The sequence below is a fragment of the Heteronotia binoei genome, chromosome 21 (genome assembly GCF_032191835.1).
Source record: "Heteronotia binoei isolate CCM8104 ecotype False Entrance Well chromosome 21, APGP_CSIRO_Hbin_v1, whole genome shotgun sequence".
Classification (NCBI taxonomy): Eukaryota; Metazoa; Chordata; class Lepidosauria; order Squamata; family Gekkonidae; genus Heteronotia; species Heteronotia binoei.
The window spans coordinates 89,130,720-89,148,098 of record NC_083243.1 but is presented as its reverse complement, the minus strand read 5'-3'; the positions used below and the strand labels follow the sequence as shown (position 1 = coordinate 89,148,098).

The window sequence follows — 17,379 nt, the reverse complement described above, 5'->3', positions numbered from 1 at the left end:
AATCACATTTATAATGCCTCAAAAACTGCTCAGGATATATATATTTTACAGATGCATGCACACACACACACACTCAAATACCTACAGCTGTCTTTTACATAGACGCATAAGCTTTAATGCCACAGTTTGATTCAAACATGCCACTTTGGTATCACACAAATAAAGCAAGGGGTTCTGCACACACACCCTTTCCTTCCCTTGCATGCTCCATTTCTTTCCCTCTCATCCTGACTTATGGAAAACAGTTTTGCAATGGCAACTCATGGTTTGTCATGCAAACCATACCATACCTGAAAACTCTGGCTTATTTGCATGGTTCAGAGTAATGTAACCATGAGTCACAACAAATCAAGAAAGGAAGGACTTGAAGTGCTCAAAATGTTTATGAAATTCTAAACCACTGCTTGTCATTATGCTAGAACTCAGCCAGTGTGTTTGATGGAAGGGCATGGATTTCATTTTTAGGTGTATGTTACTTTGTGTTTAAAATAGATTTCACTGTAAACCAGATTTTTTTAAAAAAGTTAATTTTATTACAACTTTTTTAAAAATAAAATTTTATTAATAATCTTATTTTACATTGATTATTTATCATGCTTATCTATTATACTGCAAATTAAAAGTATTGCCTATTTCACACACATTACATCTGTCCTCACAGTGATAAGATGTAGGGAACTAATGTTCTTACCCTTTAGGGTAAGACCACAATGAATCTCATATTAATATTCATTACAGAAGTTTACTTTCTTGGATTTCCTACTTTCAGTCAATCACAATTTAAAAATAAAACTGAAACTTAACCCCTGATAATCTGAGACAGCTTTCCATATTATTATTATTGCACAGTTGTAATAACTGAAGGAAATATTAAGACATTAGGCTAAGTTTTTTCTAATGTGAAAAAAATTAAAAGGCTAAGCCATCCCAGTAAATGAAATCAAAGCACATCTATAGGTATGCAATTGTCAAATAACTATCTAAGACTCCTTCAAGGCAAAGTCTGTAGGACCAGTGTGGTGTAATGGTTAGAGTGTCAGATTAGGATCCAGGAGAACCAGGTTCGAATCCCTCCTCTGCCATGGAAGCTTGCTGAGTGACCTTGGGGCAGTCACGGCCTCCCAGCCTAACCCACCTCACAGCACTGTTGTGAGGACTGAAGGAAGGAGAGGAGAGTTATGCAAGCCACCTTGAGTCTCCACTGGAGAAAAAGGTGGGGTATAAGTGGAATCAATCAATAAATGACACAGAGCTTGTGTAAAGTATTTCTCCCTGAAAAAGACCATTGCCACTGAAAAAATACTGAGCACTCCCACCATCACAAGATGTTACTGTGGACACTGAGAAATCAGTGCTGGGCATCTGATACCCCAGCACTATGCAACAAATAAAACTGCTAGCACAAAGCAAGGCGTTTTGCCTTTTACTCCTAAGAACTCAAGGCTGCCACAAAATGGCAGAAGTGACAACTAGGGATGTGCAAAAAAAAAAAAAAATTGGTAGTACACAGATTCGGAAATATATGGGAGGGGGGGATAAGGAATCCCGTATATTTCTGAATTCCATAGTCAGAATAGCCACATATATGGTAGATGTGCGGCTATTTCCGAATATACGGCCCCATTATACCCTATGGGCCATTGAAATCAATGGCAAATAGGGTATATTTGAAGCTGCCTGGAGGGAGGGGGTTTGAGGGAGAGCCCCCAAATCTGCAGGGGACCTGCAGGGGACTCTCCCCTACAAACCCCCCAAGTCCCAAAAAGATTGGGCCAGGGGGTCCAATTCCTGGGGCACCCAAATCCAAACCTAACTTCACACCAGAGAATCTCTATAGGACCCAAATGCACTATACTATATCTATCTACTCTATGAACCCTGCCACACAAAACACAATCTGCCACACAAAACAATCTGGCTGCAGCAAACCCAGATGCCAGCTCTCCAGACCTGCCCCAAAGAACGCGGGGAGAGCTGGCCAAGCACAACAAGCATGCTGGCTCTGGGTCTCTCACCCAGGTGCCAGCTTCCCTGCAACAGAACACACACAATCTACAGATGCCAGCTCTCCAGCCCTGCCCCAAACAACACGGGGAGAGCTGGCCAAGCACAACAAGCATGCTGGCTCTGGGTCTCTCACCCAGGTGCCAGCTTCCCTGTCACAGAACACACAATCTACAGATGCCAGCTCTCCAGCCCTTCCCCAAACAACACGGAGAGAGCTGGCCAAGCACTACAAACATGCTGGCTCTGGGTCTCTCACCCAGGTGCCAGCTTCCCCCCCCCCCAAAAAAAAACCCAGAACCAGGAAAAGGGACAACAAGAGAAGGCTAAGAAACTCAACTGTTAAAAAAGTGGCCTTTTCACCAATAAGAAACCTCAGGCCAAATCAGTCAACAACACCCCTCCCCCTAAAACCAGAACCAGGAAAAGGGGGACAACAGGACAGGAGGATGCAAAACCTGCAATAATAGAGAATAGATCCAAACAGAAGGCCAACACAAACTCAACTGTTAAAAAGTGGCCTTTTAAACAATGAAAATTAGGCCAAACAGCACCCCCCCCCCACCCAAGAACCAGAACCAGAAGAGAAAAGGAACAATAGCAGCACAACACAGCAGCAACAAATCAAACACAGAATCCTTTTAAAACAGAAAATACTTAACTTTTAACAAAAAAGGAACTTTCCCAACCCCTCTCCCCCCAAAAAAAACCTTCACCCTAACCCCAAGAAATCCAAGCCACCCAAATCAGGAAAAGTAAAAGAACACTGCACTTTTAAAAGTCCTCTCACTAAAGTAAGATATGGGCAAATTGGCAAAAAAAACCACACCCCAAGCCCCCTCCCCCAGCAGAACCCCCTAACCCTAACCGCAAATAAGCTACCCACCACCCAAATCTGGATAAGTAAAGGGACTCTGAGTCTTAAAAAGTCCTTTTACCAATTAAAATAAAAACAAAAACCCCAAGACTGTCTTACCTTAGATTTCTTCTCTACTCCAAGCAAGTCTGGTAAGGCTGAGAGAGAGCAGCAGCAGCTGAGGCCAAGGGCCAGCACAGCACAATCTCTCTCTCACACCAACACACACCAACACAGCAGCAATGGAGGAGTCCAGCCAGGCAGACTCCTTAAAAAGGTTCTCTGGCCCTACAGTTTCAAAAAATAGCACTGCTCTGTGATTGGCCAGACAACAGTGCTTACTTGGATACCCAAGTAGGCAAAAGATCAAAAGAACAATGTTGCTGATGGCTGGGGGATCAGCTACACAACAGCCCTGCAAAGCATGCATTTGCAATGCATTTTGCAAATGCATGTTTTGGATTGGCTGCTGGGGCTCCTCTTCCCCCTCCCCCCTGATCCCAGGGAGGCTATGGGAGAGGCGGGAAAAGGCTACCAAAGGCGGGAAAGGAGGCAAGCAGCTCCCCTGAGGCTGCAGAAGCCCCTTTCCTGCCTTTTCCATGGATTTCCGTATACTTCCGAATATCTATACGGAAGTATACAGGGAGCCATACTCGGCTCCCGCATAATAGGTCCCAATTGGATTCGGCTGTATGCGATTCCGTATACAGCCGAATCAGGGGTGATTCGGGGGTTATTCGGTTCGGCCAAACTGAATGCACACGCTTAGTGACAACTTTACCCACAGTACATCCAGCATGCTAGAGACACCATTTAGGAAAAGGGTAAAAAGATAGCTGGAAATCAATGCACAGGGATCTGATCAAGATGGGGTTTTTTAAGCGCTGGAAGCTGTAATCCGAGATGGCACACCAGTGTGCAGGGTCGGCACTAAGGGTTCTGCCGCTAGAGGCAGACCCCTGCGCCGTGTCCCCCACCCTCCCATTTTTATGTTTTTCGCGTGTGCACAGTGCACACCTCACCATCATGAGGCCGCTTTCTCCCTCCACTACACTCTTTGGAGGCTTCCTTAGAAGCCTCCAAAGAGTCTAGTTTTCTTTAAAGGCGCCTGGATCTGGCCCCATTTGCACGCTGAGCTCCGTTTGGGGAAACCAGCGAGCAAATTCCCAACCCTGCTCCACCTCTCCACAGCACGTTTGCATGCCAGGCTCCTCTGAGCAAATGCCCGACCCTGCTCCGCCTCCCTGCGTGCAGGGGAGCCAGCCCAAGCTTCTCCTGCAGGGAGTGAAGAGTGAAATCGAACCGCCTCTTTCCTCTGCCCAGGTCTCAGGCAGGAAAGGTGCCAGCATGGGACCTCCTCTTCGCTTTCAGGCTGTCTTTTCTGCAGGGGAGCCAGCCCAAGAGTGAAGCCGAGCCTCTTACCTCTGCCTGAGTCTTGGGCAGGGGAAAGAGCTGGTGCAGCGGCTCGTCCTCACTCTCAGACTGGCTCCCTGGCAGGAGAGGCAGCTCAGAAGCGAGGCCGAACTGCCTCTTTCCTCTGCCGGTGTTTGGGGTGGGGGAAAGGCAGAGCTGTGCCAGCTGGCATGTGGGGAGGGGTCGCTTTGAGGTGCCCTGTAGGCCATGCGGTACCCGAGGCAACCGCCGACAAGGCCCACTCCCAGTGCCAGTGTGGTTGCACAGAAGAAACCCCCCCCCCCCAAAAAAAAATAATTGGCCAGATGTACTTTTTCTAACCCAGCACCTACAGAGGACTGTTGATCTTTATTCTCTCTGGCACCTCTATAGTTGTAGCACTGATCAGTCTCTGTGAGGCAAAGTACGCTGGTCCACTGGATGGCTGGTGATTACGTAAACAGCTGCCCCATATCTTGAATTTTGCACTTTTGCTCTAGTTAACACTGAAGACAGGAATCATTCTGGACTGTGCTGCAGAGGCACTGCTGGTAGAGAAATTAGTGAGTAAAACTGATTTTATTTTGGGAGGAACAGATTTGAGGAGGAAACAAGATTAAATCAAGTAAGAATTTTTGCATGAAAAGGTGAGTTTGGGGAGATCAGGAAAGAAAGTTACTATTTTGGGAGAGGTTAATTGAAGAATAAATCATTTTAGGGTATTTGGAAATAAATATATTGGTGGGAGTAAATGCTGGAGAAGTGAACGAGTCTGAAAAAGGGGGGGGGGATCCTGTCCATGTGTTGCAGAGGAATAGTGGTTTAGTTGTTGCATAAGAATGTAAGGATATCCTTGAACAATCAGACTAAATTCAGCATTCTGATTCTTTAAAACAGCGGCCAACTGAATGTTCACAAGCAGGCATGAAGGGCCTTTCTCATTTGGCCTTCCCTAGAAGTGGTTGGGAAGAGCCCCATGGCACAGAGTGGTAAAGCTGCAGTACTGCAGTTGGAGCCCTCTGCTCACAACCTGAGTTCGATCCAGCTGAAAGCTGGGTTCAGGTAGCAGGTCAAGGTTGACTCTGCCTTCCATCCTTCTGAGGTTGGTAAAATGAGTGCCCAGATTGCTGGGGAGAAAGTGTAGATGACTGGGGAAGGCAATGGCAAACCACCCCGTAAAACGTCTGCCGTGAAAACGTTGTGAAAGCAATGTCAACCCAGAGTCGAAAATGACTGGTGTTTGCGCAGGGGACTACCTTACCTTACCTTAGAAGTGGATAGTCAAGAAATACAAGTGTATATACACCTCTGTATACCTGTAGCCCTGTTTTAACTATTATGAAGAACTACTGAAGTCTCAGTGACACTCAGATCAGAAAACTCCATTCTGCCATATGTAGTAGTGTTGGTGTGAATCCTCTCTTAAGTCCTAAAGAACTATGTTTACAAACGGCTGCAACTGAGAAGACTGGATCTGGCATGTACAGATTTATAATCACTCTGTTTCATTTTCTGCAAAGCAATATTATCTATACGAAATGAAGGAGAATATGTGAAAAGAGAAGCTACAACAATGTTTTCCACCCAATATCCTGTGTAAATTAGTCTGACTGACACACCCCATGAAACCTAAAACACTAGAAAATAGCTCTTCAGGGCATATGTCTAGGCTGTATGAATTAGTAATACAAGAGACACTCATCTATGTATGCAAACATAGGAAAGCCTCCCACGCTGCAAAGTGTAACACAAGAAACTAACTGTCTTCTAACATAATTTCCTTTTGTTGCTAGTATCCTGCAAAAATTCACAACACAGTACCACATTTACTTAGTACATCACAATGCCATGAATTAAAATATCTGTTACATTGGTTATGCAAAGCTGTTTGTGAAACTCTAAGCATCTTTTTAAACTGAAAAGGCTCCCCCCCACAATGTATTCACAGATGCACATGGAATCCATATCCCTTCACAACTTACAGTTCTTATTACTCTCTATGGCCCCCTTTTAGAGTCACATACAGTTATTCTGTCTTTTTAAGCAAGTCTGTTTACATGGGAGTGATTGATTAAGACGTGTGCTTACAAACATACCTGTTAACTTTATGATCTTGTGAGCAATGTGTGCAACTGGACAAAAAACTTGCAAGAAAACAATATTAGTATTAATTAGCTATTTTAAACTAGTGAATTTCTTTTCTTTAGAAACAATTTAAATTTACTGAAATGGGAAGCCCATACTAAAACTCCTTGATTCCACCAAGGCTATAGAAATGCAATCCTATGCATGTTAATTCAGACAAAGACCCAGAGTTCAGTGGTGCTTACTCCCAAGTAGGTGCGCAGAGAATTTAAGTTACTTTCCTCAATTGTAAGTAAAAATACTAATGGTTTATTCTGCACATTTTAATGCCAACTGATGGTTTTATAGTTACCAAAACACACAGCATCCATTTCTGCCTACTGAAATGCCAATATTCAGATACAACAGGTATTCTCTTGAAACATTGGATAGCCGGCAACTCTGCTTTCTTTGGGTTTGAAAAACTGGCTGGTTACAAAATTACTGTTGTAAAGGTTTTTGGTGAAACATATACCTACCACAGATGTACACAGCTAAGAAGCAACTACTTTATGAATAGGAGATTCAGTCTGCCTGCAACACAATACAATTCTATCAGCACAGGACTCATACAAAAACCAAAAACAGCAGGTTAGTGTATTAAAGATCAACATGTTGCTTTAATAGTACAGTGCTTACTTGGGACCAATAGGCGGGGAGAGAGTTGGGAAACGGCCAAGAAGCAATTGAGACTGGAAAAAACATCCAAAATAGTTTGATATTTCAAACAAAAGGCACATTAATTTCTAATACAAGCCCTCCCTGTTGTCAAGTCTGCAGATTCAATGATGAGTCGGTGTGGATACAAAGACTCTATTTTATTGATACTGTTTACTTGTGGCCTAAGCCAGGTCTTGAAAAGACTAAAGTCCATACAGTAGATACATTGCATATAAGGTATACTTCAAAAGGATTCCTACGGGAGGGGGGAATTGTGCAGAGGACATTCACACAGAGATGTTACAAATACATTCTCATGTTGATTAGAGGCCTGCATGGCCTTGATGCTCCCAAGCTCCTTCCTCTCCCCCAAGCCTGGGCTGAGAAGGCACAGATAAGACTTTTCACACATTACCATTTCAAAGCAATACCAGATCTCTAAAGGAGGGGGGAAAGGAAGAGAGGGTAAGCTACCAGCATTTGGTTATACTTTGGTTCTACCCAGCATGCTCTGTGTTTGAGCCAGAATTATAGACAGACTTGACACCTGTGAAAATAACATTTAGAAATGCTTATTAAAAATGAGAATTATTTCTATTCAGTAATTTTATCTACCTCTTTTAAATTAATACCAATACTACAATGAGCTTTTGGGCATTTCTAAAGAGACCTGCAAGACCCAACATATTAAAACACCACACATCCAAATACCCCAAAACATCTTTTTCAATGAGGAAGAAGGAAAAGGAGACACAAGGAGTCCAAGGCTGATTCCTGGAAGAAAGCTAAAATACACATCTCAAGCTCCTTTAAAACCATTCAGAAGTTTTTCTCTCCATACTTCAATGGAAGGGAATCAACACAACAAAAGTGACTAAACACAGACAGACCATATGTAAACTGAATATCATAGAACTATGAATTAGAAAGAGAGGAGTCCTGTAAAAAAGTAAGATTTGCATGACAATTTTAAAAGGGGACAGATGTGGCCTTCACAATGCACTGGTAGCTATATCCCATGCTGCTCCTTTGCCAGTCTTGCCACAGACAAGCCATACTTCAATCCATAAGCAACCATATATTTTAAACCACACTAATTGAAACCCAAATAGAATGCATTCCACAGGTTAGGAAAGCCACTGTCAAGTGAAAAGGAAGCTTATTAAAAAGTGATTAACAACACAAGTAAAGAAAGATATAAAAAGAGGATTTGTTTAAAAAGTGGAAGTTCTCCCCCAACAAATTGAACAAGAAGGACCACAGGTTCAGGCAAAATAAATGCAAGTCAATAAATAGGCATGCAAAAAGAGATTTTGAGGAGTGGGTTCCTGTAAGCATCAAAACAATACATTTGGGGGGGGGTGTTATTTCTTTTTTCCCCAATTTTTATTATAATACATACTTAACTTACAATAGTTCGAAAACATTTAGTTTTTTGTCTACAAAGTCAGCAAAGTATTCTTCTAACACAAGTTGAGAAAAAAAACAGTTAACAAGTAAACAGAACAGAAACTGGTCTGCTAAGCATAATATACACCTCCATATTTTGATATCTGGAGCAAAAAAGAAAAAGCCCCAAAAGCAATGGGGTATTAGCATGACAAAGGAATCAAGGGGTTGCTAAAGGAAGATGGCAGAGAAGTTACTGAACTTCTGTTTTCCTTCTGTGTTCACTGTGGAAAGTGTGGGGCACGTACCCATGCCACAGCCTCTATTTTCAGGAAGGCAGTCAGAAAAACTGAGCCAAACTGAGTTGACCAGAGAAGACCTACTGGGAAAATTAAAACTGGTAAATCTCCAGGTCCTGATGGCATGTACCCAAGAGTTCTTAAGGAACTCAGATGTGAGATGGGTTACATATACAAACTAGCAGATCAGCTATCACTAAATTCAGCCACTATGCCAGAACACTGGAGAGTAGCAACTGTGACACCAATTTTTAAAAAGCGATCCAGAGGGGGGAACCAGGAAATTACAGGTCAGTCATCCTACTGTCTGTCCCAGGCAAATAAATAGAAACTGTATTCAAAGATAGAATTGTTAGGCACATAGCGGAACAAAGCCTGCAAAGGAAAGTCCTGCCTATCACCAAACTTTTGGACTTCTTTGAGAAAGCAAACAAGTATGTAGACAATAGTGACCTGGTAGACATTATTTACCTGGACTTTCAAAAGGCTTTTGACAAAGTATCCCACCAAAGACTCCTGAGCAAACTTAGCAAGTCATGGGATAAGAGAAGGGGTTATTTTATGGATTAAAAACTGGTTAAATGATAGGAAGCAAAGAGTAGGAATCAATGTACTCATAAGGGGTGGAAGTTAGCAGTGGGGGTCCCACAAGGATTGGTACTGGGGCCAGTACTATTGAATTTATTCATAAATGATCTGGAACTAGAGGTGAGCCGTGTAGTGGCCAAGTTTGCAGATGACACAAAATTATTCAGGATGGTGAAAACCAAAACTGACTGTGAAGAGCTCCAAGAGACCCTCCACAAACTGGGTGAGAGTGGGCGACAATGTGGCAAATGAAGTTCAATGTAGGTAAGAGGGACAAAAAAATAAATAAATACAAACTTCAATTACAAGATGGGCTCTGAACTTGTGGAGACTGAGAGGGGACAAGATCTTGGAGTCCTACTGTCAATGAAACTGTCAACCCAGTGTGCTGCAGCAGTGAAAAGGGCAAATTCTATGTTAGGGATTATTAGGAAAGGGATTGAGAATAAAATGACTGATATTGTAATTCCCCATATAGATCTATGGTGTAACCTCATTTGGAATACTGTGTACGGTTCTGGACATATCTCAAAAAGACATTGAAAAACTGGAAAAAGTACAGAGGAAGGCAACCAAGATGATTAGGGGGTTGGAGAACTTTCACTTTGAGGAAAGGCTGAAGAGTCTGGAACTTTTCAGTTAGAAAAGACAGCTAAGGGGGGGACATGATGGAGGTTAATAAAATTATGCATGGGATGAACAGAGTTGACAAAGACATTTTTCTCCATCTCCTGAAATACTAGAAAGCAACAGCATCCAATGAAACTGAGGGGCATTAGGTTCAGGATGCACAAAAGGAAATACTACTTTACACAGATTGCTTAAAATTTGGAATTTACTGCCAGAGGATGTAGAGATGGCCACAGGAATAAACAGTTTGAAATGAGGATTAGATAGATTAATGGAGGATAAGTCTATTAGTGGCTAGTAGTCATGGTGACAGAGGGGGAACCTCCACATCCAGAGGCACAAAGCCTCTGAATCCCAGAGCCAGAAGGCAACATCAGGGCAAAGCCTCAGCCTTTATATGCCCTCTTTATTATTTGTTTGTTGAATTTACATTCCACCCTTCCCACAAGCAGGATGCTGGACTAGATGGAATATTTGTCTGATCCAGCAGGGCTCTTATGTTCTTGTACTTGCTTTGTCTTACTTCCCTTCCTGAAATTATGGCACTGAGAACTACTTCCCAGGCGTCTACAGAAGATGAAGTAGTGAAATCTCAAATGATTAAATGGGCAATAAATGTAAATAAAGAAATACAGATGGATACATGGGAATATTTATGGAAGAACTCTATGAAATTTTCAACATGTCAGAATATTCAAGAGAACTGTTTTAAAATGATGTATACATGGTATATGACTCCTAAAAAATTGGCAAAGATGAATAACAAGATGCCAGACAGATGTTGGAAATGTAAAAAACATGAAGGTTCTTTCTACCATATGTGGTGGACTTGTGAAAGAGCAAAAAAGTATTGGCAGATGATCCAACAAGAAATTTCTAGGATCTTGGGATATGAATTCAAGAAAGCTGCAGAGACTTTTCTGTTGCGATTACAACTGGAAAAATTTCCAAAAGATAGAACTATAATTTGGTACTTGCTTTCAGCTGCTAGGACACTATATGCACAGTTATGGAAGCAAGAGAAAATACCAGAAAAATGGGATTGGATTGTAAAAGGTATGACATGGAGTGAGATGGACAAATTAACAAGAACTTTAAGAGATTATGATTTAGAAGATTTTAAACGGGAGTGGGAAAAATTTAGAAGTTATGTAGAAGACGAGTGGAAAGTAAAAGGACATTGGAACATTTTTGATAATGATTAAACTTTAAAAGAAAGAAAAATCTTAATTTTAGTTCTTAGGAATTAAAGGTACCTTTTAATGTTAGTATTTTGAATAAATAACACTGCAGGAGTCAAGTAACCGGGGGAGGGGTGATTAGAAAGAAGCATATGGGATAGATGAAAAGAAGTTATTAATGGAAATTGTTACCATATGTTATCAATAAAATTATTTAAAGCAGAACTACTTCCCAGGCAAGTATTAATTATTTTAATAGGTGTTCCCTCGTCACTATGCAGTACCTTTATAGGCTACTCATCTCAGTTACAAAAGTTCTGTTCTTGCAAGGAGTTATGCAGGCAAATACATCCACAGTGCAAATGCAGAAGATGACTTGAGGTCCATCCAGAAGGGCCTACCTCTCTACTCCTATTTATGGCTATTTTAATCCAGTCAAGCAAAATATAGCAGAGAAGCCAAGCTGTCTATGCCAGCATGTTGTACTGCAACAAGCTTCATGCTTATCAAATCCACCTCTGCAAGGCTACGAGTATAATGGAGTGACAGCTGAATCAGAGACCCACACATGCTTCAAGATGAATAACAAGGAACCCGCCTTCCAGTGACAAGTAACAAGACATTTTTGAGACCAGAATAGATCAGGCTTGGGGGCACCTTCCAGAATGCGAATGTGTTAAAAGAAGGTAGTAAATGTGACTTTCAAAACACTGATTTTAGATATATAAAAAAAGTGACTGTGATGTAATTTATTCCCTTGTAAGAACAAACTTTTAGGCTATAGTACAGTTGTTTCCTGCCACATATACCCTTTTAAAATTACGAAATCACCCCCCCCCCTTCTAAACTTGCTAAATCTCCTGTTCCCCCCAATCCAGCATGGCCCATACTTCTTTCCTACCTGTCAAGCTTCTGAACACACACACTATTTCAATGCCCCTTCAGTCAACTTCTTCACACTTGACATCTCTCCCTAGGTCCTCCCTTTACCCCTTCTACTCACTAGATCTCTAGCCTGAAAACATCTGCCAGGACTCCTTCAAACACTTCTCCTTTCCAGAAAATGTTCCATGTCTGCATACCTACAACTCGGGAAATCCTGACCTCTGATTGTTTATAGCTGATTATTCTCAATAAGACAAAGAACTATTTGTATCCCTTGCACAACCACAGAAGTTGCCAGTGCTCCACAGTGTGAATAACATTTGCTTATAGAAAAACACCAGACAGCATTCCAGATCACTTGTCCAAGGACAGCATTAGAAATGAAATTGTGAGTCTGTCACTCAGATCCCAGCTCAGTCATGGACACACTAGATTGTCCTCATGATTCCCTCAGTTCCCCATATGTAAAAGAAAATTAGAATAGCGACTCACCTCATAAGGCTACCCTGAGAAAGAATAGGGCAAGAAAATGTTGTTATACACCATGAATATTAAGGTAAAGGTGAAATAAAAAATTAAGTTTTCTAAACTGGCTCCAAACCTTAGAGAATTTAGTATGAGTTGATTTAAAATCAATCACTGAATTCAATTGAATTCACTAGAATTGCATCCCTATGTGGAGTTTAGGGTTCACTCACTAGAGGTTAAATTGACAGGGCCTTTTCAGTGGAGGCCTCAGCGCTCTAGAATTCACTTCCAAAATAGACTGGTTTCATGTGAAGTCTGCTAACAGAGTTATTAATTCAAATAAATTCAAATAAATGATTTTAAAGAATTAGAAAAAAAATCCCTTTGTTCTACTCACAGGCCACAATCCATAGAATTTCTCATTTTATAGTACAGGCAAGGTTTATTAGTCAGCATAATCCAAAAAGAATGGATGACAATGGAGTGCCAGCTGCTTACATGTTTTCAAGGCCGATCAAAAGTAAATTTTAAAAAAACTGCATCTGTCAGTAGCGACTGCCACTAGATTCCATGGCCAGCAGTTTAACATTTTCACCACATGGGCTGGGAATTAGATGAGACTTTCGGTCTTGGTCTCTTGCTAATGTCACACGCCACAAACACCATACTCCAGTAAGCACCTCAGTTTTCAGGGCTTGTTTCTCCTGCCCTCATTGTCTCCATTATGTCTTTTTAAGATGGGGAGCAGGCCACTGACAGGAGTTCTTTAACTTCACCTCCGTTGACAACAAACTCACCATTTAAAGGACATCCTTTCAAAATCAGGCAAAGGGAACAACCCAGTATTCTCTAATTAGTACTCTCTAATTATTCTCTAATTAGTAATTAGTATTCTCTAATTAGTAATCAGTCAGAAAATTCCCTCCTTCAATTGGGGGACTGGGTCATGAAAACATTGTGATAAAGCAATTCATTTCACTCTCCAACCAGCCCCACTCCCCAAAGTCCTCTTAAATGGCAAGACAGATACCAAACTCCTAATTTCAAAACAAATGTTGAGTTCAGTGGCACCTTTAAGACCAACAAAAGTTTATCAAAGGTCTTTTGTGTGCCTGGTCTTATAGGTGCCACTGGACTCAACATTTGTTCTCCTGCTGCCCACCTGGAGAAGCCATTCCCTCCCTTGACCTCCATATGCCACCCTTACTAGAAGGTAACACAGTCAGACGTTTCGGCCCCCCCCCGCCCCCCTCTTCCTGCTTTCTTGTCTGATAAAACGACCAAAGGAAAATGTTTCAGAGCTCAGGATTCCAGAGTGAGTTAATACAGGATGCCTTTGGTTATTGGTGGGGATAGCTAAAACGCCTCTGAACGTCCCACCCCCGCCTTCTTAAATTTAAAAATGGGATGAATGTTACCATTTTTGGACATGAGTTTTGCTCAAGCCCAACCCTTAAACCGCACCATTCAAAACTGAAGTGAGCTTCGCCTCGCTGCGGAAGAGATATTTGTGGGCTGGCGGCGAGAGGACGAACGTGGCTATTCTCCTAATAAAACCCAAGCGAAACTATTCAATCAGTCCTCTTGCAAGACCAAAAGAGCCTCAGCAAGACACGACTGGCTCTGGTGTCTCAAAATGCTGGAAAGGGTTGGTGGACGTCATAATGGAAGTGGCCGAAGAGCCGCGTCTCCGCGGCCAGTTTACTTTCTCGCTCACGCACACAAACCGTTGCTTTGCTGCCTCCCCCTCCCCGACCCTCTGCTGTTCCCCTCACAATGCAGTTTCCGTGGCTGGTAACTTTACTTTGGAAGAGGCAAGTGCTGCAGCTGATGACACCTGGTAGCAGGCAACCACGTTACCTGCCCCGCCTCCCTGCCCTCTGGACACGTCCTGTCTTCAGCTTTGCAGGGCGCCAGAGGCCGCCCTTAATACAACCGAGGCAGCGACAGCCACTTCCCTGTTAGAGCAGCCCCTCCGGGAAGGTTGCTTTATCAGTTGCATTGCGAAACTCCGAGCGGGGCAGCAGAGCCAGTCTGTCTCCCGGCGCTGGTAAGGAAAACATCTGTTGCTTTAGAGCAGCGGCAGCAGGTTGTGGTAAAGAAGGAAGAACAACTTCGGGGCTGCCGAATTGAGCAACAAACGGCTCCACTTTTTTTTTTAACCTCATACCACACTTTCTTCACAGGCTTGTGTTATTTCAGCAATATCTCCCCCACCCAACACGTCACCTCCCTTCCCTCTCCAGCAACCTCATGCCTGATGCATTTCACAAATTCAAAGGGTCTTTTCCTTAAAAGGCTGCAAACAAGCCAGCATCTCACAAAACAGTCTTTTCCTAAATGCAGACTGTCACTTGCCTCAATGTTAACCAACCTCCCTGATTATTTTAAATTGCAGTTTGTAATTATACTGCAATTCTCCCACCCTATCCAGCCTGCCAGTTCAGCCCTACCTCTCGAGTCCTACACTCGGTGCCCCTGCCTTCGGAGATGAGGCGATGGCAACTAGAGACAGGGTATTTTTGGTAATGTCACCTTATCTCTGAAATGCCCCCCCCCCAACACACCAGGGTTGCATGGTGCTTACTTTGCTTTCTTTTAGATGCCACGATAAAGCACATGTTTTTACTCAAGACTTTTAATTAGGGGTTTTATCAGGTTTTTAAAATGTTCTGCTGCTTTATGGACTACATGCTGCTTATTTCTCATTGTTGTTGTTTTTTTTGTACTGTGGTTTTTAATTGTAAACCGTCTCTTGCAGGATTCTGAAGAGACAGTTTAGAAATATTCAAATAAATAAGAGGCACAGCTACAGAGGCTCCACTGTCCACGCATAGCATTAATTGCGTGTTAAGGGGGGGGGGCGGGATAACAAATCTCCATGGCCGGATTTGGTCTATGGCTGCCATCGCGCATCCCTCCCCTGACACAGATGGAAAGCTCTGAAACTGCACGAGACACCAACGAGACAGCGATGCAGGCAGCGATTCGGGGTTTCCTACAGGAAATCTACACGGCGACCAGCACCCCTCGCAAGCAGCAGTAACGCTCCAGGATCTAAAGCCCGGGCGGGGTGGAGTGAAATAGGCAAACACAGGCAAAGGTGAGGTAAAGACACATGTGGCGAATCACAAGCACGCACGCGAATCTAGTCCAGGACGCCCAGCCAGATGCATCCCCCATCCCGCTGTTAAACGCCGCCTCTAATGGAGTTTTCTGCAGCCTCCGGCAATACCTTTCCACCCTGGGGTTGGAAGGAGGTGAGATCCAGGTTACCTTTCTCTGCTGCTTTTCCCAGGCTGGATCCAAAAGTAGATCCCTGTCCCAGTCTTCCTCTGGCTGCATGTAATCATTGGTTTGCTGAGAGTCATAATGATCCATTTCTGCGAGGTGTGCGTTTGCGTCCTTTGGTTTTGCTGTTTGATGTTCCCCCTCCCCGAACGAAAGGCGCCCTGCTCAAGCACAGCGACAGAAGAGAAGGCAGTTCCCACTGCGAGATAGCAACCTAATCTCTGCACACCCCGAAGAAGGCGGGGACCGAGGGGCAAGAAAAAAGCAGCCCTGCCTCCGTCGTGACCTCATTGGTTAATTGGAGTTGCCCAAAGTTCATTTTAGAGGGCTACCGAGGCTCCCATTGAGACTCTCAAATGCCAATCGCAACTCGCAGCTGCTCTTATAGGTTGATTTAAGAATGCCCCCACCCTTCTCTTTATACATGTGACGTCGGAAAAGCATCGGCTTGATGGAATTGGCGTCGTGACGTCTCTTTGTACTTGGAAGGGTTTTTACAGTAACAGCAGAAGGCTTTAAGAGGGACGAATACGCTCTTAACCACTGCAAGGAACTGTTGGGTTGAAGTCGTTTTTCATTAAATCGAATGTGAATGTTCTCTCTTCTGGTTTCTTATGCTAAGTATTCATTTGAAGGCAAACGTGCAACAATGTAGATTCTTCTGGTTTCTTATAATTATTCATTTGAAGGCAAACGTGCAACAATGTAGATTCTTCTGGTTTCTTATAATTATTAATTTGAAGGCAAACGTGCAACAATGTAGATTCTTCCGCCCGCTTCAGTTGCAATACTTTTTTATTTAGACCATAATTCTGCGTGCGTTAGTTTTTTAGGGACAGGAAATTTGAGTATGGTATGGTACAAACATTTCCATCTAGGACTCCTGCAAAAATCAGCCTGTGATTAAAAACCACCGAGCACATTCAATAAATTGCGAGCTGTTAAGTGGAACTAGTATCTATACCTTTTTCAAAATGTACAATTAGTTAAATTTTTTTAATACACCACTGAAGCCCCATTCCTACAAGTATTCAAACAGAATATTTGAAAAATCGTTGTAAAAAGTACTTTAAAAGTATTTATGAGCTGTAAATATTTCACTTTTTAAAAGTCAGCAACATGTTCCCAACTCTTAAAGTATTAACATTACAACTTGTCTTGGAGCAGACCAGAGAACTCCAGCACAACCAGAAAGTGCTTCTGAGAGTTTTCCTACAGAGCATGAGGGCACCTTCCCTTTGCATGTCCCATCCACAACCCCTGCCCCCAATCCCCCCCCCCCCGCCACTCTGGTACTTTAGAAATAGCTGTCTCAGAACAAGGAAGTTCTGTTCATTATCATTGCTCTTACCAGATTGATTCAGAGAGAAGGGCAGGGTATAAATCTACAGTCTTATTCCTCCTCCTCCCCCCACCAGCTGATAGATCATCTGTGCTCCATGGCAATATTCTCCACATAAAATTACCACTTGGTGCTACCCCCTCCCCCATTTCTTCTAGGTAATTTAGAGAAAGAAGAACTTGGGAAATATGGTATGATACATTTGTTTGTGTTTGGCTTGGAAAATTGTAATGTAATTATGGTGCCATGCTTTATTTCATGTGATATTTG

General features: G+C 42.7%; 1 protein-coding gene across 5 annotated transcripts in view; it reads right to left on the bottom strand.

Moving 5' to 3' along the window:
• The window catches only part of ACTN1 (actinin alpha 1), a 160,992-nt gene extending 145,001 nt beyond the window's left edge, over positions 1-15,991 (bottom strand). For 3 of the 5 annotated variants that reach the window (XM_060263348.1, XM_060263345.1, XM_060263344.1), the window contains exon 1: positions 15,753-15,990. In XM_060263348.1, the coding sequence (XP_060119331.1) occupies positions 15,753-15,857 (105 nt within the window). In that variant the 5' untranslated portion in view covers positions 15,858-15,990. Of the gene's footprint in view, positions 1-15,752 lie in introns of all 5 variants that reach the window. The other 2 variants (XM_060263346.1, XM_060263343.1) reach the window with 2 other exon arrangements.
• Positions 15,992-17,379: the final 1,388 nt, after the last annotated feature.